The sequence below is a fragment of the Stylophora pistillata genome, chromosome 10 (assembly GCF_964205215.1).
Source record: "Stylophora pistillata chromosome 10, jaStyPist1.2, whole genome shotgun sequence".
NCBI classification, from domain to species: domain Eukaryota; kingdom Metazoa; phylum Cnidaria; class Anthozoa; order Scleractinia; family Pocilloporidae; genus Stylophora; species Stylophora pistillata.
In genome coordinates, this window is record NC_142528.1 from 28241995 (window position 1) to 28264494 (window position 22500).

Here is a 22500-nt window from a genome sequence, read left to right on the forward strand (position 1 = left end):
AAGTTTTGATAAGATCGAGTCACCGAAAGCCAAAGGCTCTTTACTTTGGCAGAGATGAAGCTGCATGTATATTATACATTGCATGTATCATAAGCTACAAGACTGCAGAGTAGCTTCGCTTATAATTATGGGCTAACATTTACTTACCATCAAGTTATGAGAGCTTTCCTTCCCTTTCTCCTTGTCTGTCATGATGACTTCTCAGTTTACTTAGTAGATATTTGTTGTAAAAGATGAAGAGCAAAACAGCTGCAAGCTAACCACAACCAGTCGAACGTTCCTTCGGACTTCGAAACAGTTCAACATGTTGGAATTCGGTAGTTTACTCGACAAGTTCACGAGCTTTGGAACACGGTAAGTTAATATCCTACATTTTGAGCTACATCAGGCAAACAAAGCAACTATATATCACAAGATTCAGTTAGCAAGTTACTTCCCTCCTCGTCTTTGTTATTCAAAATCCACTTCACAAGTTGGCCACCGCGCATCAATCAACCAATCATATGGAATATATTTGTTATATATTGACCTCTTTGTGACATCATGCATTGACGCGTTGTCAAGGTGACAAAGCAATAATAACATTAGACGCGACCAGATGGACCATTCAAGACCCGTGGCTAAGAAAAGAAAAGTTTCAACGAATAGAACATTTATTTATTGAAAGCAACAAGCCTGTATGCCATTGCTTTGTTTAGCCAGGACCGGAAAAAAACATACGAATCTTCAAAAATTCGCAGTTTTCCGAGCGCTGAGTATCATTGCAATTCTAGTGCTAAACTATTTGTCTTCGGTTTGTTGCTTTATTTTCGAATTCCCAAACGTGAGCTTTTAATTACACGAAAAATTTTATCTCATAACACAGCTTCAGACAATAAAACCGTAAAAACAAATGGGAGGCAATGATTTACGTCAAACGTTTTCCAAGAAACCGAGGAATTGAGCTCTGCTACCTTTGTTCCATAAGATTTGTCGGAAAAAAGGTAGAAGTGCCAGTGTTCAAATCCTATCACTGTAACAACCATTGCAACTTTATTTCGACGCTACCTTTTCTATGACTTCTTTAATCTCTTTTATGAAAGTTTTATGTCCGTTTCTTGGGCGGCCGATTTGCGGAAGCAAGTGTTATTTACTTCCTCGTTTTACGCTGCAGGAGGTAAACCCATGAGTTCTCGATGCGGAAGCCCCTTTCTCTTATAGCTCTCTTAGTCAATTGATGTTTACGTAGATGGAAATCAACAGACGAACGATGACGTGTTTTAACACTAACTCATCCTTCTATAAAAATCATTGCTCATAATTTTAATGTGAAAAAATGATTTTTTTACTCGTTCATTCTATGGTCTGACAGATTACAATGTAGTACTGGAAGTGGACTGAGTAAAACGAAAGTGTTGGCGATAGAAATTTTCACGCAATATTACGTACGACATCAGGTTGGCTGTACATGTTGGGGCATGACTGAAGCACTCAACAGAGAATTGTCAGAGAAGGGCAATATTCAGCAAATTATTGTCAGCGAGAAATGTCGAGTCATCCATCGTCTTATGCTCATTCATTCGTTAACTAAAATATTCGTAGGATTAATTCTGAATCCAAGCAAGTTCTTTCCGAAATATGCAGAAGCACTAAACCACGGTCTAGGAGAATAGCCGAAAGTAAAGAAACAATTGTATTAAATTATCTCTCGGAGCAGTCAGAGTGTTTCGACCTAACATATTGATCAAAAAAGGAAAATCATGTCTAATATTGTACACTAGTGTCAACACGCAGATAATAGATTCCAAAATCGAACACTACTGTCCAGAATCGAACAGAAGTGTTTAGAATCGGACAATAGTGTCCAAAATAGGACACCATTGTCAAGAATCGGACACCAATGTCCAGAATCGGATAAAAGTGTCCAGAATCAGACACCTAGTCCAAAATCGAACGCTGGTGTCCAATTAAGACATTGATATCCAAATAGGACACTAGTGTCCAGAATCGGACATGAGTGTCGAACATGGGACATAATTGTCCAAAATCGGGCAATATTTCCAAAATAAGAAACTAGCGCTTTATGCCGGTCATTAGTGTCCACAATAGGATACTAGTGTCCAATATCGGGTCACAACCTCTACGGAGGCATTCTAAGTGAAATTTAGAGGGCCACTCTCAAATTGTGAGGGGCTTTGGAGAAAAGGTAGGGACAGATGACATTTTCATGGATTCGGATGTGGCATTGAAAGTTCAAGTCTTCGTTTTCTTTTTTTTTTCTGGTTACGTCTTGACATTTCAAGTTTTTCCAGCTACCTTGACCATTCTATTCTGTGAAAACTTAATGGAAGTAGTACAATTTACTTTTGCAATGCATTTGAGGCAGACAAGAAAATGAGAAACAAGTGTATAAACAAATGCAAGAAATAAGAGTTTGTTTTCATTGCTGGTGTAGAATGCACTCTTTGGATGAAAAGGGCACATTTACTCAGTTCATTACTAGCAAAAACAGTTTTTTCAATATTCGTATTGAATACGATACAACACTATGTTTACTGTAAATCAAGCCAAGTGTGTACTTCAACTCACAAATTATTCAATATACAATAGCGTTGTTATTCTTTTTAACAAATGCGGAAAAAAATTTTAAGGGTAGTTGCTAACATTTTACGACATGATCCTTAACTAATTTTCCTTACTTCAACTCTAAATATACTATGCCGACTTTATTTCCAGAAAAAATTTTAAACAACTATTCCACGTGCGTGCGCTGGATACGAGATGATAGCTACGGGCCTCGTTGGCTATCAATCATCTCATATCCAATAAACGCGAGAGAAATAATTGCTTCACCAAAGACGCCCCACAATATAGATAAACAAATTAAGTTTCTATCTCCGTTTTAATTTTTGAGCCGACGCGTACTCTTACTATATTTAGAGAGCATGGTATAATGGCCGATAACCCATGATGGCTATGCCTATGGAAACTCTTGAATCGCATCAATCATTGATCCAATTTTTTATAATAAAGAAATTTACTAACAGTTAAGAATGTGATCACTCCAAGAATACCTGATAAATTCGTCAGTCAGAGAAACACACGAGCACTGGACTTCTATGAAAGGGTGACGTTCACCATATAAATGTAAACAATAAATGTTAACGTTACGATTAACGACACACGCTTTCGTTTAGTCCAGACCTCTTGAATCTTAAGCGAATCCACCGAGGAGTAATCTGAAAGGACAAGCCGAAGCCGAAACCTTATATTTGATAGGGGCGATACCGAGATCTCGGAGTCGGATTAAAGAACATCAATTCTAGCGAGGGGTATCCAGTGGCGGATCTAAGGGAAGGGCCCGGAGGGACCGCCCCCCTCATTACGGGTAAAAAAAATTGCAGAGAAAAAGCCGGCAGGTGTATACACACACACAAACCCCCCCCCCTGAACTCAAGGTCTGGATCTACCACTGATATTGATTCTTTCAATAATGCATGTGCGCTTAGGAGTTGTTTTCTCCTGAGTCTGCGTTATTCTAGCCACCGAGAAAGGCAAAGAGCACAATTGCAAATAATGGAGCGTGCAATAACCGTGGTTTTCCCCGAGTAACTCTGCTAGTCGCTGCGAGTACCGTGAGAGCGATTGGAAGGATCAGTTTCGATTTTAAAAATCCTTAGTCTCCGTTGATTTACAGAGCAAGACAATTTTTTCGTTAATAAATTGAAATCTTTCATTTGTTTGGCTACGTTGTTGGTACATTTATAGAGTACCGAGTAAACATCAATTTTACAGTTCGGGGAAACCTTTTAACCGACTGTAACGAATGCACTGGTAAATTATGATAATCATCATATATTTACTTTACCAGCTGTTCTGAGAAAATATCAAGAAATAAACTAAAACTAACGGTAACACACAATGATAAAGAAAAAAGACAAAACAAAACAAAAAAACATAAAAAAAAACAAAACAAAGTAAATGGAAATTGAAAGGAAAAAGGAAAGTAATAACGTACCTAACAGTTGGGATACATGTACAAAACAAAAGCTCGTAAAAAAACCGACATAAAGATAGCCTTGGAAAACTGACTATATTAACGCGAAATCTATTTAATTATGCTAATGCCGCGCAGAAATTAGAACTATAGCCATGATTGAAACCGCTGAAAGACTTTGAAACACCGTCCTTGCAAATAACAAGGATGATCACTAAAAACGAAGTAGCAACACTGCTATCAATATCGAGGGAAAAAGTTAGTACCGTACTCGGTATCGATTTTTAAAAACCGGTATCGGCAAATCCTTGGTAATAATCGACACAAAAGGCAGAATCTCTCTCCTGGTGCGTAATTTAAATGTGCTACCGAATTGAAAGAGAGGAAATACATACATGTCTCAGATTGGTCGTATTTATGATTTTAGCGTATTTACTTCATTAACGAGCGCGAAATATGCTAAATTCGGTAGGCTTGCAAGTAGAATATAGACATCTCATTGGTTTGCGAGAGAGACTTTCTCCATTCCTGCATATTATGTGCCTTACAATTCATACACTTTCAAATGTGCTTAGCTAGCAGAGGTCCAGGTATACTCATTTCTCACAATATGCATTCTTCTTTTCTTATCAGCAGAACGTTCATTTTGCAGCAATTTAAGTGGCCACGTTCATTGACTGAGGGTCAACTCAATTGTACAACAACTAATTTGCGATGGAAGGAACACCTGGAAACCAGCTTCTGAGAGTGCTTGAAATCCAGATTCGCCGATATTGTTGCCTCCCAAATATAACTGATGCAACGTGCTATTGGTTTTTCGAACCTCCGAAAGAGCCTTTGCACCGGAAGGTTCAATTCCGTTTTCTGCGATCAACAGTGTAGCCAGGGTTTGATTTCCTTTCAGGGCCTGGCAGAGTGTTTTAGCTCCAGAATCTCCAATGGCATTACTTGACAAGTTAAGACCAATCAGTCCTTTGTTAATTTTAAGGGCCTGGGCAATTGACTGAACACCTTCAGGACCAATGCCATTAGCTGACAGATCAAGCTCAGTCAGGGAAGAGTTGACTCCAAGACCATCTGAAATTAGCTGGGCACCTCGAGCTCTGAGCGCGTTCTGCGATAGACCCAAAAAGACTAGTGCTGTGTTGGCTTTAAGCGCTTCGGAAAGAAAATGGGCCCCTGGCGCTCTGATGTTGTTCCTTGACAATTCTAAAATTTTCAAAGTTTTGTTAACCTTGAGGCTTTCAGCGATTAATCGGGTGCCACCTACACTTACTTTGTTTCCTTGAAAATAAAGTGATACCAAGGAGGAATCCACTCTTAGGAATTCAGCGACAGATCGGATACTCTTCTTGGTTATCATCTTCATATAAGACAGGTTCAGACCGGTCAGGGTGGTACGATCTCTGACGGTTGTAAGAAGCAAATTAATACCAACATCATCTATGCCACTTCCTGACAGATTCAATTCAGCGAGCGTATTGTTTATTCGGAGAGTTTCACAGAGCGACAAAACACCAGGGTTACCAAAGCTTAAGTTTCCTCCCAGGATCAGATACTTTAACGTGGTATTTTGGCGTAGACTCTCTGCTAGAAATGTGGCACCACGGTCGGTGATTCCATTTACTCCCAAGTTTAAACAAACCAGGGTTTTATTAGCCCTTAAGTACTCCGCCAAAATCCCGGCGCTATCATCTTGCAACGCATTGCCAGCCAGGCTTAATGAGTGGAGGGTGGAGTTAACCATTAGCACGTCTACCAATTGCTGGACCCCAACTGCGCTGGTAAAATTGTTTAGTAAGTGGAGCTGTTCCAGTGTTTGGTTGACCTGCAAGGTCCTAGCCAAGGAAACAGCACATGTGTCTCTGGGAAAATACAATGGCAATGGGGTACTGAATTCCTTCAGAGTGGTGTTTACTCTTAGGGCCTCAGCAAGCAACGGGATGTCACATCTTCCGTCGAAAATAGCAATATTCTGTCGCTGCAGTTTAGTGCCAAACAATAGCAACAGCTGACTAGAAAGAATAGAACTAGTTACAAAACAGTCCCTAATGCATTTTAAGGCAAAATACGATAAGTAACTTGCGAGAAAGTCATTGCTTTGATTAATGTTCGCGACTATGGTGTTCATGAAATATGTTGCTCTCTCTTCACTCTTGAGGCTGATAATTCCGAATGCAAAGAAATGAGCGAGCTCAAACTTAAGGTATGACCCATCTTTTGGAAAAAGCACTTCAGGGGTAATTACACCACTTAAAATCTGGTTCGCCAAAAAAAAGCCCGCAAAGAAATCTTGAAAACTTTTGTGAATAAATGCATAATCCAGGCAAGGACGTCTTTTGCTGCGATTGGTGTGGACTGACAGGAACTCAAATACCGGTATTTCACTTGCTGAACCTCCAAGTTCCTTTCCCTGCAGGTACAACTGATCTTCTATCAAACCTTTAAAGGCTAATCGTCCAAGTCGCTTTACATCATCTTTGTAGAAGTCAATTAAGTTTCCTTCTACATCAGAGAGTCCTTTCTTTCGCCGAAATCGCCTAAAAACACAACTAGCTATTTCAAGATAGAGTTCAGTTTTGCTTGAGGGCAGAGTGCCGCGATAGTCTTCACCCAGGAGACAGAGAAGAGCTGTCGTTAAAGGATGCATCGTCAGTTCCAACAGTTCTTTCTTGCGTTCTATTTCACTTAAGAGCCTCTGACCTAACGCTTCCCGACCATCAAAGTAACGAGTGATAAAGCTTCGAGCATGCTCTGTTGAGAATCCTGTAATGTGAAGTAAGGAGTCACAATACTTGCTCACAGTCACGCCACCCTCCTGCCTGGATGTAAGAATGATGTGACATTTCGGAAGCTCTCTACCTTGAACAAGGTCAATAAACATCTTCAAAAGATTTGATGGAGCTTCATCCAGTCCATCAAGTACAAGTAACACCTGGGATTGATTGGCTCGAATGAACTTGAAGAACTTCTCTTTTGCGTCCGCTTCGATGTCTTTTGGAAGAAGCTGTTCATCAATAGCATCCCATATGCTGCCTGACATGTCGCAACATCTGAGAAAGAGAAGCAATTCAATAGTGGGGAAGGATTCCTCGGTTTCCAGACCATTGGCCCAGTCATATGCCACCTTTTGACAATAGGTTGTTTTGCCCATTCCTGGTTCCCCCTCAATTAGGACAGTCCTTGGCTTGGAACGGTCCTTACGAGGTTTGAAGACTCCTGTTGTACTATCTATTTGCTCTGCCACTGATCTTCCAGCTTTGTCGCGTGTGACAATGGTTGGCTTGGTAAATATGTCGTTTAGGTCAAAGTTGAACTCTTCACACCAAGGAAACGGCGACAGCCGACCTTCACGCGTATTGTAGAGTTTGCGAATCGTTTCTATGAGGTCATTTGTCTCTTCAAATTCTGAAAGCGATGTAATTTCTGTCAATATGGTATTTGAGTATGACTGCTAGAGACACAGCAATGAACATTAATAATAAACGAAGCTTAGCGAAACCTCTTCCGAGCGCAAAGGAGCCAAGGTGTGAGAAAACAAGATAGTCTGAATCAAATGCAAGGGAAGAAAGGAAACAAAAGGATAGACAGTAAAGATAGGGGAGGATGAAAGGAGAGGACAAAAATTAAGAGAACCAGTCAGAAAAGAATTAAAGAGGGACGTAACAAGAGGGCAAGAAGAATGAAAATATAGATAGAAAGATAACCTGGCGGAGGAGAATGGGAATTCAAGGAAAGGAGGGAGAGTAAAAGACTTCTGCTGCAGGCAGATATGTAAAACAAATTAAACAAACAAAAACAAGAAAATATAGTATACCCAAAGTTTTTTCAAAAACAAATCCAAGACAACGTCTATTAATTTTGAATTTGGAATCTAACGTATTTCCCAAAGGATAAAAGAAAAAAAAGGTGAAGTGAGGGAAGGGAATTGAAAGAGAAGAGAGGATAAGTAAGGGGGGGGGGGGGGAGAGAGGGACTGAGAGGAAGAAAGAGGAAAGGAATGGGGACTCAGGGGTGAAAGGATAAAAGAGAAGCTAAGAAAAAAGGGGAGGGCGGGAGGGAAATAGGGAGAACAAGACATGACAACAAAGGGAAAAGAAAATTAGGAGAGGATAGAGGAGGGGAAGGGAAAAGAGAAACAGGGAGATGAGATGAGAAGAGAGATAAAAGAGGGGAGAGAAGAGAAATGAAAGAAGATGGGAGGGCAGGAGAGAAAAGAGGAATAGAAATTAGGAGCTAGAGGAGAGACGAGAAGAGAGGAGAGAAAAGGAGACGAGATGGGATGAGAGGAGAAGGGATGGGGTGGGGAAAGGAGAGGGGAATGAAACCAAGGAGTGAGTTATAAGAAGAGGGGAAGGGGGAGGGGAAAGCAAAAGGGAGGTCATGAAATGAGAGGAGCGGGGAAAGAAAGTCAGAAGCAGGTTGATAGAAGAGAGGAAGGAAGGAGAAGAGAGAGGGAGGAGGGGGTTAAAGAGAGGATACAGAGGGAAAGAGGAGAGGCAAGAACAGAAACTGAGGAAAAAAGAACAGAAGAGAGGAGAGGAGGGGAAAGAGAAGGAAAAAAGCAAAAGCATCTCACTCTTATAAATATTTCAAACTAGAGGAAAAGCTTGAATATTAATAACCACATCAGAAATATACCTTTGGGTTGAGATGTACTTGTTGATGTCGTCAATTTTTCAAGTTTCCTGTTGATTTCTTCTAGTACATCCTTGATGTTGTCCTCATCCTTTTTCCACTGTTTTAAGAGTTCTTCAAAGTGGTCAGCAATTTCAGGGTCCATGCATTCATTTTTTAAATCATCAATGGCAGCTTCATATTTAGTTCCTCCAAGACTCACAAGAGCATCTCGTATCTCCTTCCAATAGACATTAAAGGTTGCATCATCCACAGAGGCCTGGTCTGCATGGCCATACACGGTGTTTCTAAAATATTTCACCCTTGCAATGTTGGCCTCAGTGCTCACATCTGTTTCAGATGGAAGTGCATCCCAGCCTGTTGCTGGGGGAGTCAACCCACAAATGTTCCTCAGAAGAATTGTCAGAAGTGTAATGTCAAAGTCTCTAGAGGATACAGAGGTGCGTATTGCAGGGTATAGCTTTCCCCATTGAGTAGCATTTAAAACCTTTTTGCGCAGTGCTTGCAGTTTGGAATGATATGTTGTCAGGATGGTGTGAAGACTGGCAGGAGGATGTATTTTGTCAAATGTGACCCTAATCACTTCAGATCCCACACCAACCAGAAGTCGACAAAGTCGTGCATAATTGGTTGTTTCTTTAGTGGAGGAAAATGATGCTGAAGTGCCAGATGCAGCCATAAATCCTTCCTAAAATAATAATGCAATTGTGTCAAAGATTATTTTAGGTGATTATATGGTGACATACCCTCCTTGATTTTGAAACAGGCGACTAAGTAGACTACGAGGAGTACTGCTTTTTGGCAAAGTCCATCACACAAGCAAAAAAAGAAAAAAAAAAAATACATCGCCAAAGAAAAAGACTGATGTTAATGCTCCATGCTGATGCAGTTTGTCAGGTGCCCTATATTAAAGAGCTTAAGCACCAGATGTTCTTGAGGTCACGAACGCCTACCAGAAGTCATTAGAGGAACTATGTACATACTGAGCATGTCATGACGTTCGCGTGGTCACGTCGCAGACGCCAGAACGCCACTTTTCAGGTTGAAGGTAGAACGCCACAAAAATATGCTGTTATTTTGTTTATAGGAGATCAATTATTGACTCAAAACCATAAAAAGCTCTTCTGCTTTTCATTAAGTGATTAAAAAACGTTTTCGTAGCGCGTAAAGTGGTTTTTGCTTAATCGATAGATTAAATGGGATTCGACAATGGCAGACAATCTTCTCGCCAAGTCTGGGTGAGTTAAGTCATTTGATTTCATGTCCATTTGAATCATCAAATGCAGAACTAAGAATTTTTTAAACCGGGTTTAAGCTTATCACAAATTACTTTACAATCCCAGATGTATGCGTCATTCAACCCTTCTTTCTTCTCCCTTTTCATTATTACACAATGGCATGTAAACCTTATTGGTCACTCAGTATGGCAAATACTATGATAACTAAGAATACATGCATCCAGACACAGATATTACAGTCAAACTAAGTGAAGTGTACCCCTCAAGATTACATTAATGAATTGATCATTTGGATATTGAACCCGCCAGTCGTTTCAAGAATGCAATAATATTTGCAATCGACTGTTTTCGCAGTGTTTTTACAGTGCAGTTTGTTCATTTTCAGGATTCCTCGTCAAATAGAACAATCTCATTGGAATTCAGAAACGGAATTCTAATTTGAACAATGATCCGCGCCTTTTCAAAACAGATACGGCTATCGGGTTCAATACCCAAATAATCAATCCATTATTGCATTCGTGAAACGGCTAGCGGGTTCAATAATCAAATAATCAATTCATTAACGAAATAAAAGTCTTGCGATGGCTTCGCCTGTAAACTATTTTTTTCGACCATGAATACACAGAAGAATTTCTACAAGTTCGTCAAGATGTAAATAGGCGAAAAAAGCTCGCGATAACATTCCATCTACAACATTTACAAGAAATTCTACACAACACTCGAACTCACCCTTCCCCCCATGTCTGACGCCATGTTGAAATAGTTCTGATCCATCATCACATGTTCGCATAATCAATCAGAAATAAACGTTAATGCTCATTTGCAACTGAAGATGACATGAGAATGTCGAAACATGTCTTGTAAATTTAAACTCAAAGTTGTTGTTTCTTTTTTGAGAGAAATAGACTTCTGATTTGAACAATGATCCGCGCCTTTTCAAAACAGATACGGCTATCGGGTTCAATATTCAAATAATCAATCCATTATTGCATTCGTGAAACGGTTAGCGGGTTCCATGTTCAAATATTCAATGCGTTATTGTGCTACTGAAACGATTAGCGGGTTCAAGATTCAAATAATCAAATCATTAATGTAATCCTGAGGGGTACGCTTCCCTTAGTTTGACTGTAACATAAAACAACACCGTTAACTAAAATTAAGCTGATGAAAGCAAAACAAGTCGGGTAAGGAAATTTAAAAAGTAACCTTCTGCGGGGGGTTACTTTAAGTCGCATTGGCCTCCAACACGTTTAAGGTATATCACATCGGCTTTTTAGACACATAGTTTCCTCCTTTTCAAGCGTATCGAATCAGATTAAAAATGTAAATCGAAGCTAACGAAGGAAGAATCGAATACTTAGGTTTGAAACAGGCATCGCAATTATACCAAGAAAGAGTATCCAAATGCTGCATTCACCCTCACTTTCTTCGACGATTAGCCAATGAAAAGAAAATTAACAATAACAAACCTGACTTCTTCGAAGACAAAGAAAATTACAAGAAACAATTGCCGCTGTTAAGTGGAGAGGCCATGTTCGCAACGCTATGATGAGACTTATCCGTGACGTCATCGAAAGTGAAACAGTATTTTCGTCTGACTCAACCCCAGTATTTACTCAAATAAACGAGACAGGTTGGGACCGGAACCGATAGTGTAGCATTCTTGCTAATCTTTTCATACGGTGGTGACTTAACTTGGTAAATAAGGTCCCGCTCTTTAATTGTTTTGTCCTCAAAATCCCTTGTTTTTGCCTTTTTGAAGTACAGATAAGCTGGGGAGAACTAAATAAAACAGCTAATTTGGTTAAGATAGCTTGGGTCTCAGGTGCCTTTGAATGTATTTGTGCTCCAAGATCCCTGATAACATCACCTAATGGGTTAACTTTGGTTGAAGCCACATTTAATTTTAGGGGTAAAGTGCTTCCAATGTGATGTCTTTAACTTCTATAGAATTCCCAAACAGATCCATGTGATTCAGTGAAGTATTCGCTCTGAGACTCTCTGACATTCACAAGCACTAAAGAGGGGGGAAGGGGGTCCCAAGGCTTTGGAGAAGAGATGAGGACACTTGATATTTTAATGGACTCTAACAAAATTAACCATGTTTCTATGGAACTCCAGGTCATGCAGAGAATAGTTGACCGATGCAAGAATTTTTTATTAGGGCAGTATCTACAACAGAAATCAAACTGGGGCTGAATGATATGATAACCAGTCTTTTGAATACTTTACTCTAAATCTGAGTACTATACACACAATGAAATATTTCAATTGCATTTATAATTTGAATAATAGACTAGTCACTACTTTTACTGTCTTTTCCAAAGACTGTTTTCTGCAACACTTTTCTTGACAATGACAAAAAGCTGCATAGCTGACATGGACAACAATTCATTTAAAAACTCACAAAGTTTATCTTCACTGCCAATACAATGGGGAGAAGAGAGTTTGGAGTCTAAATTGTAGTAAATGTCATTTATTTTGCGAACTGCAAACCAATGAGGCCTTTTAAGGGGTACTTCCAACCAAACTAGGTTAACATTTGAAGGTTTATTCACCACAAATCCAAAGATGTGTTGAAGGTCTAAACTTTCAACTTTCCTGTAAGGAAAAGAGTAGATAGAACAAAATCATTCCTGCTTTCCAGTTTCTGCTTTCTGTTAGCTTTAAAAACTCTTTACAGCAGCGAATTTACATCATCAGCTAAGTTGATAAAACCAAATTATCTTGTCATATCCTCTCTAACCACACAGAACCAAAGCTTTTTTTAAAACTAACCCCCTTGACCATTTTCTTATTCATAGTTTTTGTCTCTTTTCTTTGAATTTTTAAGTCAAAATTGGTACTTCAAACATCGTTCTACTGCCGTACTTTTAATTATATTGGTAGTTTGTTGACCAGTCTAAAAGTGCTCAAAATATTACAGAGTGGCTCCTTAAAAGTGCTACTCTGATGAAAATTGTATCTCTTCCATCTAAGCTGTAATATAGTTCTAAGCACTTGAAACAGAAAGCACCACATTTAACCTTGTAAGCTATAAAGTGTTACCTTGGATAACTCCAAACTTTCAAGGGGTGAAAATTTGATCCTAGTGGCATTAAGAAGTTTTGAAAGCCTGGTGAGAAATCTTAAGATCCTGGAAATAATCTTGAATATCATCCTTGATGATATACACAACTTTGTATACACAATCATGTTAAGAATTTTGGAGGAGCATTGAGACAAATTCATCCCCGCTACGTGTTCATGTATATTATGACTATTATGAACTCATAACGAATTAACCATTGAGTGCATGTCAAGTCCAAAAATAAAATTCTGCTCTCCTCATTTGTTCCTACTGACTTGGTGCTTACTTCTCCGAGATTAGACTACTCACAATCTCTTGTCAAACCACACTGCTTCGTACTCCCTCAACTGCAACGCCGCCATTAGAACATTCACGTCATAATTTCCAAAGCCAAGCATATTTTTATGCGGATTGACGAAAGCGTTTGGGCTGAGCTGGTAGCTAATGGCATCTAGGTCTGCCTTACTGTAGGCATTCTGTTCTTGGAAAAGGTTGTTTAAGGTATGAACTGCACAAAGCATTTGTCTTTGTCGCTCATGATAAATTTCCATCCTTGGAACATTGTCGTTGAAACATTATTGGCGTTACACAAATCAGTTCTTCTTCTAGAAGATACTCCGCTGTCCACGTTAACGTGTTGTTCATCTTTCACACAAAAACGACAGAGCTCCGCAAAAACAATAATGCGAAATTTGATTTGCTTGCTTTTTCAGAGATTAAATTTCCAATAGATCAATTATTCCTTTCCTGTCCCTTTAACGAAACCCAGCATCGTTAACCCTCAATTTTTTGTCCTGTGAATTTTCCCATTACTTTAGATGTTTTTTGAGGAGGCCTGGAAACAATAACACCACGCAAGCGTCTGGGGCTGGCTGATGAAATTTACCTTATTTACAGTGAAAAACCCTTAGACAATTGTTATTATTGGTTAGAGGGACTTGTGTTACACCACATTTCCTCAGGCAACCAGGGTTTGGTGAAATCAGTGCCGTAAATCAGACGGTTCTGCACACTTTCTACACATAGCTAAGAGTGTTATTCTCTCATCATCCGAAGGGACTGCATACTGCAAGCTTTTACTGTCTATAACATAACGCCGGCGTACCTTGTTTGATTCTAGAGTCCCAGTTGTTTTCAGCAAGGAGTGGTCTTGATGATCCACGATTTAGGTGGGTATGAAACAATTGTATTACAGAAAAACGTGGATAGTTTCTAGAATTCTTTTAGTGTTTTTTTTCAAAATGGATAATAAGTCTTAGAATTTGGAACCTGCCTTAAGATCATGAAAGGATTTATGTTAATAGAGCAATTATGGATGTGCTCAGTTTGACTTCAGGTTCAAATTGTGCACAGATATGCTATTTAAATGTGTATATTTTAGATTTTTTTATTCATTGAGAATGTGACTCATTCCTTTCACTTTTCGGTCATAAAATTGTTGTTGTGTGGTTTTTGTAGGTCTTCAAGAGTGTAAATCACAAACAAAAGAATGAGTGCTCTTGCAGAGACAATCAATATAGAGGAAAAATTCTCTGGATCTTCACTGAATGGCAGACAGGAAGGGTCACTAGAGGAAGCTAACAACCTATTTGCACCAGACAGTAGTGGGGAATTTGATTGCGATGGTAGCAACACGTTAAATGATGCTGAACAAGCAATCGATCCACGGGTAGGAACAAGTTTATGATGGCCTGCAAAAAATTACCATAAAGATTTTGATTTCCTCACATTTTTTCAATGTTATTTTTCATTTTCAATTTCTTGTGCTTTGCGTATGTGGTATGATCAATCATATGAAATGAATCATTTTGAACTGCCGCAGGCGAAAAGTATGTAATTGATCCTTCCAGGTGAGTTACAGTTGAAGAATCCTGAAAAATCTGGGCTTGGACAGGATTTGAAACTGTGCCTCCCAGATACTGATGCTAATGCCTTCTGTCGAACTATAAAGCCACATGTTTGTAGTCAGGCAAACTGAAGTGGGCCCAGTCTCTGTTCCTTCAAATATTTAAAGAAATCTGTTCTCAATTAAATAAGATAAATGTATCTAATTAAACATTTTGTTGTGTAGTATGGCTGAGTATTTCAACGAGTTGTGCTGTATTTTGACTAGCCCATAGGGTAAGTCAAAACACAAACAATGAGTAAAAATACTCAGCAATACTACACAACAAAACATTTAATAAGAGATTTATTGTCTAACACACCAAACTGTTATTTCAGTGCAGCAAATTTTTAACCAGTTCTCTGGAGTACAAATACTGTATGATATTTGTACTTGATTTGCATGTTATTTGTACTTTACAAAGCACAGTTGGATAATAACGCATGATACCAACCACTACTACCAGATGAGTCATGTAGTCACACCGGAAAGAAAGGAGAAGATTCTGAAAACTTGCTTGGATTTACAGAAAAATTGATTTGTGATAATTTCATGTATGTTTCAGGTTGCCTTGATCAGTCCAGATGATAATCAATTTGATGTTTTACTGCAAAAACTTAAGGAAAGGTTAGATGAGGGACATGGGGAAACCATTTATGAAGTTGGTGTTGGGGGTAAGTAATCTTCATGTTGGTGTCTGGAGTGAATTCGTATAATTTTAATTCTTATATAAAAATAAGTGATTTTTTTTATCATGTGGCTAAATTCATCTGGACAAGCTTAAAATAGGGCACCATTTGTTCTTCTTATGGCTCATGGAGCAGATTTCATAAGGAGGAAATAGATAGATACAGTTTATAGAAGTTCTTTCCCCACTAGAGGTGTTTTGTAGTTTACAGTGCAAGTGGGTCTTGAAACTGGTGTTATTGGACTATGTTTATTGGGAGGGGGACTTGGCATTAGCTCATTAAGACCTGATTTATTCAGCAACTCTCCCTTCTTGCTTCTATATACTGCCATCTGGTTAGGTCAGGTTATAGAGCACCAAACTGCAGTCTGGGAGGTTGAAGGTTGAAGGTCAAGACCTGACCAACAATCAGGGTCTTGAAATAACTGAAGAGAATTTTCTACTTTTGCTATGACATCTGCAAATGATTTGGCATCTTTATCTTCAGCAATAAGGACAATAACCTGTAGGCCCCATCTCCTGCATCTTCTCTGTACTGGGTTACTAGGGGCAGGGTCTGAAATTAACTTTTTTAGGCAGGCGCCAACTAGCGACTGGAATTTTTTTTTCAGTCGCCATATGGAAAAATGTGGTCACCAAAAAGTGACAATAAAATTATTCCTTTGCAGCGAAACACAAGCCACACATTTAATCGATTTGGCTGAAAATCAAAGTTATTGTTTGTATAATTATCGGGGCATGAAATAGTTAATTGCCCTCTGGCGACCGGTTGTGAAATTCTGGTTGCCAGTGCAAAGTTTTTAGTCGTATTGGCGACCAGGAAAGCGCAATTTTGGACCCTGAGGGGACATAAGAGGACCCACGTACTTCTCATAAAGAGTAGGCAATGTAGATCCCAATGTTGTGATCTGACTTTGATTCTGAGGTTAGTGGGCATCTGCCATGATATCCATAAAAGAATTATAAAAATAATGTCTGGCCTGAGTCCCCCACAGTGTGTCATAAAGTGCCATGAGATGATGGATGTGGTGCTATAGAAATCCTTCATCATTGGCATTATAAATTTTGTTGTGGATATTTAAGGAGAATTTGGTGCTAAATGGTAATAAAACCCTCTAGCTGAGGGTGTGTATTCTCATTTAGTATATACTAAAACAGTGGATAGCGTTGAAGGCATGCTCTGATTGGCTAGTCAAACTCCGAATATCCCTTGCTATTTACCTCTGAGCAACTCGGGAAAAGTGGCGTCCTGGTTTGCATCTGTGACAAGTGAAGAAATCACTCAAATTAACGACGGTGGTGTATATTATCTCTGTCACTGTTTTAGTATATACTAAAACAACTATTCACCTCAATGTCGGTGGTTAGTGGTGGATATTTACCTCACCGCTTCATGTCTCAGTAAATATCCACCACTAACCACCTCCACTTCAGGGAATAGTTGTTAATTATTTACTGGTTGAAAAATTTCCCTGATGGATGTAGCTTCAAAGATTACAATACTCAATTTCATACTTGTCATCAGATGAGCATATTGATTTTGTAGATGGAGCAGCAAGTGGACTCACTGAAGAGGATCTTAAAGCATCTGTGGATTCCTTAAAACTATTAGCTGAGTCCTGTAATGCTGATGTTGTCCTGCTGAGAGAAAAGCCAGCAGAGGAGGGTACTGTAGCTGAATATCTTGTCCGTAACAGAGTGGATGAGCATGATTTTATGGAAGTGAGGTAATACTCATGGTCTTAAAATAAGTGAGGAGAATTTGTTACCTTTCTATAATCAAGGAATGGATAGATATTCTAGTCTTCTCAGATAAGGACGAATAAACCATAGGCCCTGTCTCCTGCAGGGTTAGGGGTAGGAGACGTTAATTTCCCATGCACAAGATTACTGTGTCGTGTGTGTGTGTGCGTGTGTGTGTGTGTGTGTAGGTAAGCATCCTTAAGTGCCTGTTTCAAATAAAGTTATGATTTTGAACCGAAAAAGTATTCATGATACAGATAAGTGGCTGTTAAACATTATTTTACATACCCCAACCTTTCTTGTGACACTTTGACTCCAATAGTATCCCAGCAGATGCTACATTGATAAAAATCCTAAAAAAGATAATCTCATTTTAATTTCTATATTTTATTAGGGTGGCAGTGGTAGGCAATGTTGATGCTGGCAAGAGCACCTTACTTGGTGTGCTGACTCATGGAGAACTGGACAATGGACGAGGCATGGCAAGACAGAGGCTCTTTCGCCACAAGCATGAGATGGAATCAGGAAGAACCAGTAGTGTGGGAAATGATATCTTGGGATTTGATAGCAGAGGAGATGTGGTGAACAAGCCTGATACCCATGGTAAGAAAATTATTGTTCATAGAAAACATAGTGCCCCCTCTTATCTGTGCACCAGAAGATTAGAAGCTCTTCTATGCGTCTTTTAAAGGGATTTACATTGCCTTAACTGATCCTTCATTGACTTAACCAAACAATACTTAAAGCATGTCTCATATTTCTATTTTTGTCTCAGGAGGTGGACTTGATTGGTCCAGGATATGCCAGAAGTCTTCAAAGGTTTGTTGCAATTCTGTCTTCTACCTTTTGTTTATTGAGGGGAAAGCCAAAAATTTTTACATTTCTATTTATCAGTTTTTTAAATAACTTACAGCACATTCTACACAATTTAAGTCATACAGCAAAAGGGGGCAAAACATCTCGTGGTAAAGTTCTTTTTGTTCTTTCATAGGTCATCACTTTTATTGATCTGGCAGGGCATGAAAGATACCTGAAAACAACAATTTTTGGAATGACAGGACATGTGCCAGACTTTGCCATGCTAATGGTAAGAAGTCATATCATTGTGCATTGCTTTTAAGTTATTTTTACTTTAACCACCAAAATTTTTTTTATTGATTACGAATGGACCATAGCGATAATTTTTTGTTCTTTGGACAAAGTGCGAGCAAGAATTTGTGCAAGGAAGAATTACAAGAAAAATAGTCTTTTACTACTCTTGCACTGGGTAATTAAGAGAAACCCCTAAAGAAATTTGAGAATCAAGGCCCACCCCATAACTTTTCAGATGAGTCCCTTTCTAAAGAACCAAATTTAATTTAAGTGTTGTGCATGATGTTTCACGAAGATCTTCGTTTTTTTGTTGTTACTTTTCTCATTTAGATTGGGTCAAATGCAGGAATCATAGGCATGACAAAAGGTAACAGGATTGACTAGGATTTGGATATATATATATATATATATTTTTGGCTAGTATTGATAACTTGAAAGGGAAGCAGAGAAAAGTATCAGAGGGCTACTTTGCAGTTTATTAGTATCTCTTTTTATATTGCTCTTTTGGACAAAGTTTAACATTCCCGGAATTTTTTTTTACCTACCAGAGCATCTTGGGTTGGCCCTTGCACTCAATGTTCCTGTGTTTGTGGTGGTGACCAAGATTGACATGTGTCCGCCCAATGTGCTACAAGATACCATGAAACTCTTATCCAGGATTCTGAAATCACCTGGCTGCCGTAAAATCCCTGTCATTGTTCAAAACAGTGATGATGTGGTTGTCTCAGCGACGAACTTTGTTTCTGAAAGGTATGAACTCAAGGTTTTTGGAGGGGTTAAATGGTAAATGGTTTTGATGTAGATAGTTGATAGTTTATTTGCACTTTAGGAAATTTTTATGGCGTAGAAATATTTCGGTGCGACAGTGAGGATATAGCTCATACTAACCAAGTTTGAGGTCCGCGGACTGAGTTTCGGGAGCCGAGCGAGAAAAAAACGGGGTTCCGTAACTTACAGTACGGACCGAAAAAATGAAGTTATTTAGTATATCTACATTCACATCTACTTTATTACTCTTCAACGCTATTACACATCAAGAAGAGATAAAAGAATAAAAATATAAAAATATAAACATAGCTAATAAAAATAATAAATAAATAAAATATGTAATTAACAATATAGCTATGCTTAAACTTAGAAAAATTTTGTACTGCAAAAAGCTGAATAATTAAGTGATCTAGTTCCAGGTGATAAACAGTTCCAGTCCCTATATATGGGTGAAAATAGAGGGGGACGTTTTCAATTCAAACAATCTTATGAATCTAGTGGGCCGAACCATAGTTAATCGAGGGAATTAACTATGGCCGAACAGTGAAATACCAGTACGGCCCCCCTAAGTTGATCAATCAAAGCGCACGCTCTATAAACTGAGATGATATATGACAGTGGTAGTGAAAACATAGCTGATGGCTATAAAAATTACCGATATCAAGACTTAGAATTTTTTGATGATCGATCAAAAATAAAAAGTGTAGCCTATTTGATAATCTCTGAGCATTTGTTTGTCTCGGTCGACCTACTTGGGTTTCTCATTTTTAAGAACGGCTTTCGGCTTATTCAAGAGCATGCAAGACTAAAGACTTATTACCCGTCAATCTTGATTAGTTATGAACGTTTGAGCAAACATCAGGTGACTTACACTTTGATTTTTCTTTTGAACTGTTCCATCATGACTATGTAAATAAACCATGATCATAGTGTCCTTTGTAAAGACTGATCAAAGTCACCGATCTCCAAAACCACTGTACCCTATCGTACCATAATTCTGGCGCCATATCTCTCGCACGATCACATACCCTATTAATCATGTGACTCTCTTTTCTTTTTTTTTTGGGCTAGGGTTTGCCCGATATTTCAGATTTCCAACGTAACTGGTGAGAACTTGGACCTGCTGAAGATGTTTTTGAATTTGCTGTCAATTCGAGCTCACTTCAGGAAAGATGAACCATCTGAGTTCCAGATCGACGACACTTACTCAGTACCGGTGGGTAACACATTTTTCAAGGGTTAATTTCAGTTAAAATTGAGTTAACTGAACGAAAAGAGGAGTGAAAATAAAACATTATCGATTTGTGTGCGCTAGAAACTATAAATTACATACATCAAGATCTTAGTGCTCGACTCCACCGCTGTAGCCTGGGTACGATTCTCGGACCTGGTTCTCGTCTTTGTTCCGAGGGTTTTTCTCCAAAATTCGGCCTAGAAACAGCAGACAGCCGCCTCGTGGTATGTCCACTGTTAAATTCCCATACTCATTTCCATTACTATTATCCCTCTCATGAACTTCAATAAATTTCTTCAATGTAGCTGGAAAAGATTGTTTTTTTATCTAAACGAAATCCTAAAGTTCTTACTTGTCTCTAGCCGCACCTTGTTCCTTAACCTTATAAAAAGCTTATAACCTAGAATTCTTTTTTTTTATGTGTTTGATTGATTTAAAGAGGAAGAGATACATATCAGTAATTGAAGTGTTGGATCATTTAGGGTGTCGGTACAGTTGTATCAGGCACGTGTCTGCGAGGCACCATTCGACTGAATGACACCCTTCTACTCGGACCAGATCCTCTTGGTCAGTTTCAACCGATCACAGTAAAGACAATACATCGCAAAAGAATGCCAGTGAAGGAACTCCGTGCGGGACAAACGGCTTCGTTTGCTCTGAAAAAGGTGGGTAACATCTGAAAATCATGCATTTGACTTTGGGATATCTTTTTTAACATGTAAAAGTAAAACCTATTTATGTAGGAGATATGGAAGTATAGATTGTACAAAATTCGGACTTAAGTCGCAAAGTGATGTTTTGATCATCTCACGAGAGGGTGGAGAAGAGTTTAAGAGGCATCCCGTCCCACCCCTCTGCGCCTTGTCTTTGCCCCTGTGCTGAGTTACATTTGTTTTACTCTTCGTCCTTGTCGAAGGAAGGCTGTTTATAATAATAGGCAAAGTAAAGGGTCATGAGAAGATTATTTGCGATGTCATCAAATGTAACTTGTGCTTTTTTTTGCATTCAGATAAAAAGATCTCAAATACGCAAAGGAATGGTTATGGTGGATAAACAAGTGAAGCCGCAGGCATGTTGGGAATTCGAAGCCGAGGTTTTGGTTCTTCATCACCCGACAACCATCAGTACAAAATACCAGGCAATGGGTTAGTACGCTGAAGGAGGTTATAAAGCGAAATATTGCAGTGATACTAATGGAATTTTTCGCCTACGTAACGGGCCGTTTTTTTTGGACGGTCGATGGAAGCAAAGGCGGCCAAGCTTTGAAGACGAGATACATAGACTTCTCTAAGTTTTCTTTCCTATAATCTAGCGGCTTCGCCACTCGTCTTCCCAGCTCTGCCAATCAATGCTTCAGTGGAGCATTCAAAAGCGCCAGCTTAGTTAGTTATAGAGCTTTTGTTTATTTTTAAGCTGTTAACTACATCTAGGACAGATGGCACGCCTTTCAATTAAGCAAAAGACAAGACTCGGTCGAGCTTGCATCGTAGACAACGTTTACTACGGGTTTTAATGACATGCCATAAGGACAGGACGAAAGAGACGACGCTCGTATTTTAAACTAGAGAGACGACTGGGGACAAGTAGGCGTTTTATACTAATGTATATTTAGTTTATATGGGGCTTGTCAGACTCTGATGAGGATCAGACACAATCTTCAACGACAGATCTTCCGAGGACAAACTTTACTCGTGCGATTTCACTGTTATCTTTATTTCCTTTATTTTCAGTTCACTGCGGGAGCATGCGGCAGACGGCAACAATAATTCACATGGATAAAGACCATCTTAGAACAGGAGATAAGGCGATGGTGCGTTTTCGCTTTATAAAACAACCGGAATTCGTCAAGCCGGAAACCCGAATGATCTTCAGAGAGGGTAGAACGAAAGCTGTCGGTACTATACAGCGTATCGATCCAACTGCGCATCCTCCGCCTCAGGTTGGCGGGAAAGTCAAACACCGTGGACCGGGCAGAGGCACCGCACAGTCACGTGACAAGAGCAAAGACGGAGCAAGTGCGCAGGCGTCAACAAGCTCAGAAAGAACAGGGAAAAAATGACTTAATAGTGACATAGTTTTCTCATATTTAAGTCCATCTTAAGGTTTTTAAGATTCTTCGGATAACTTTTAGCATAGTTATTTAAGATTTAGATTTTTACCACCACCAT

The 22500-nt window shown here is 39.1% G+C and overlaps 4 protein-coding genes across 4 annotated transcripts in view; 1 reads left to right on the forward strand and 3 right to left on the reverse strand.

The window, feature by feature from the left end:
* The window catches only part of LOC111341294 (kinesin-like protein KIF19), a 14522-nt gene extending 14055 nt beyond the window's left edge, over positions 1-467 (reverse strand). Inside the window, exon 1 of the mRNA XM_022948254.2 lies at positions 148-467. Coding sequence (XP_022803989.1) covers positions 148-192 — 45 coding nt within the window. The 5' untranslated portion in view covers positions 193-467. The remainder of the gene's footprint in view (positions 1-147) is intronic.
* Positions 468-4461: 3994 nt separating this feature from the next.
* Positions 4462-11413, reverse strand: LOC111341292 (uncharacterized). The gene is made up of 3 exons (XM_022948253.2): positions 11322-11413; positions 8618-9302; positions 4462-7384 (listed from the first exon to the last, which is right to left on the reverse strand). The coding sequence occupies exons 2-3, from the start codon at positions 9291-9293 to the stop codon at positions 4647-4649; spliced, it is 3414 nt and encodes a 1137-aa protein (XP_022803988.2). The 5' UTR covers positions 9294-9302; positions 11322-11413; the 3' UTR covers positions 4462-4646.
* A 576-nt stretch (positions 11414-11989) lies between these two features.
* Positions 11990-13533, reverse strand: LOC111341298 (josephin-1). Its single transcript, XM_022948262.2, has 2 exons — positions 13232-13533; positions 11990-12453 (listed from the first exon to the last, which is right to left on the reverse strand). Exons 1-2 carry the CDS (start codon positions 13471-13473, stop codon positions 12162-12164), a joined length of 534 nt encoding a protein of 177 aa, XP_022803997.2. The 5' UTR covers positions 13474-13533; the 3' UTR covers positions 11990-12161.
* Positions 13534-13796: 263 nt separating this feature from the next.
* The window catches only part of LOC111341299 (GTP-binding protein 1), an 8916-nt gene continuing 212 nt past the window's right edge, over positions 13797-22500 (forward strand). The window contains exons 1-13 of the mRNA XM_022948263.2: positions 13797-14091; positions 14381-14591; positions 15373-15481; positions 17042-17222; positions 17633-17841; positions 18014-18057; positions 18230-18325; positions 18661-18697; positions 18879-19080; positions 20170-20314; positions 20815-20997; positions 21342-21477; positions 22063-22500. The exon at positions 22063-22500 is cut by the window's right edge and continues 212 nt beyond it. Of these exons, the coding sequence (XP_022803998.2) occupies positions 14412-14591; positions 15373-15481; positions 17042-17222; positions 17633-17841; positions 18014-18057; positions 18230-18325; positions 18661-18697; positions 18879-19080; positions 20170-20314; positions 20815-20997; positions 21342-21477; positions 22063-22391 (1851 nt within the window). The 5' untranslated portion in view covers positions 13797-14091; positions 14381-14411 and the 3' untranslated portion in view covers positions 22392-22500. The remainder of the gene's footprint in view (positions 14092-14380; positions 14592-15372; positions 15482-17041; positions 17223-17632; positions 17842-18013; positions 18058-18229; positions 18326-18660; positions 18698-18878; positions 19081-20169; positions 20315-20814; positions 20998-21341; positions 21478-22062) is intronic.

Coding starts and splice junctions, on each gene's coding strand:
- LOC111341292 (XM_022948253.2), bottom strand. CDS start 9,293: ATGGCTGCATCTGGCACTTCAGCATCATTTTCCTCCACTAAAGAAACA. Junction 7,385..8,617: donor AAGTACATCTCAACCCAAAG/GTATATTTCTGA, acceptor CATCGCTTTCAG/AATTTGAAGAGACAAATGAC.
- LOC111341298 (XM_022948262.2), bottom strand. CDS start 13,473: ATGGAAATTTATCATGAGCGACAAAGACAAATGCTTTGTGCAGTTCAT. Junction 12,454..13,231: donor GTGTGGTTTGACAAGAGATT/GTGAGTAGTCTA, acceptor TTTTCCTTACAG/GAAAGTTGAAAGTTTAGACC.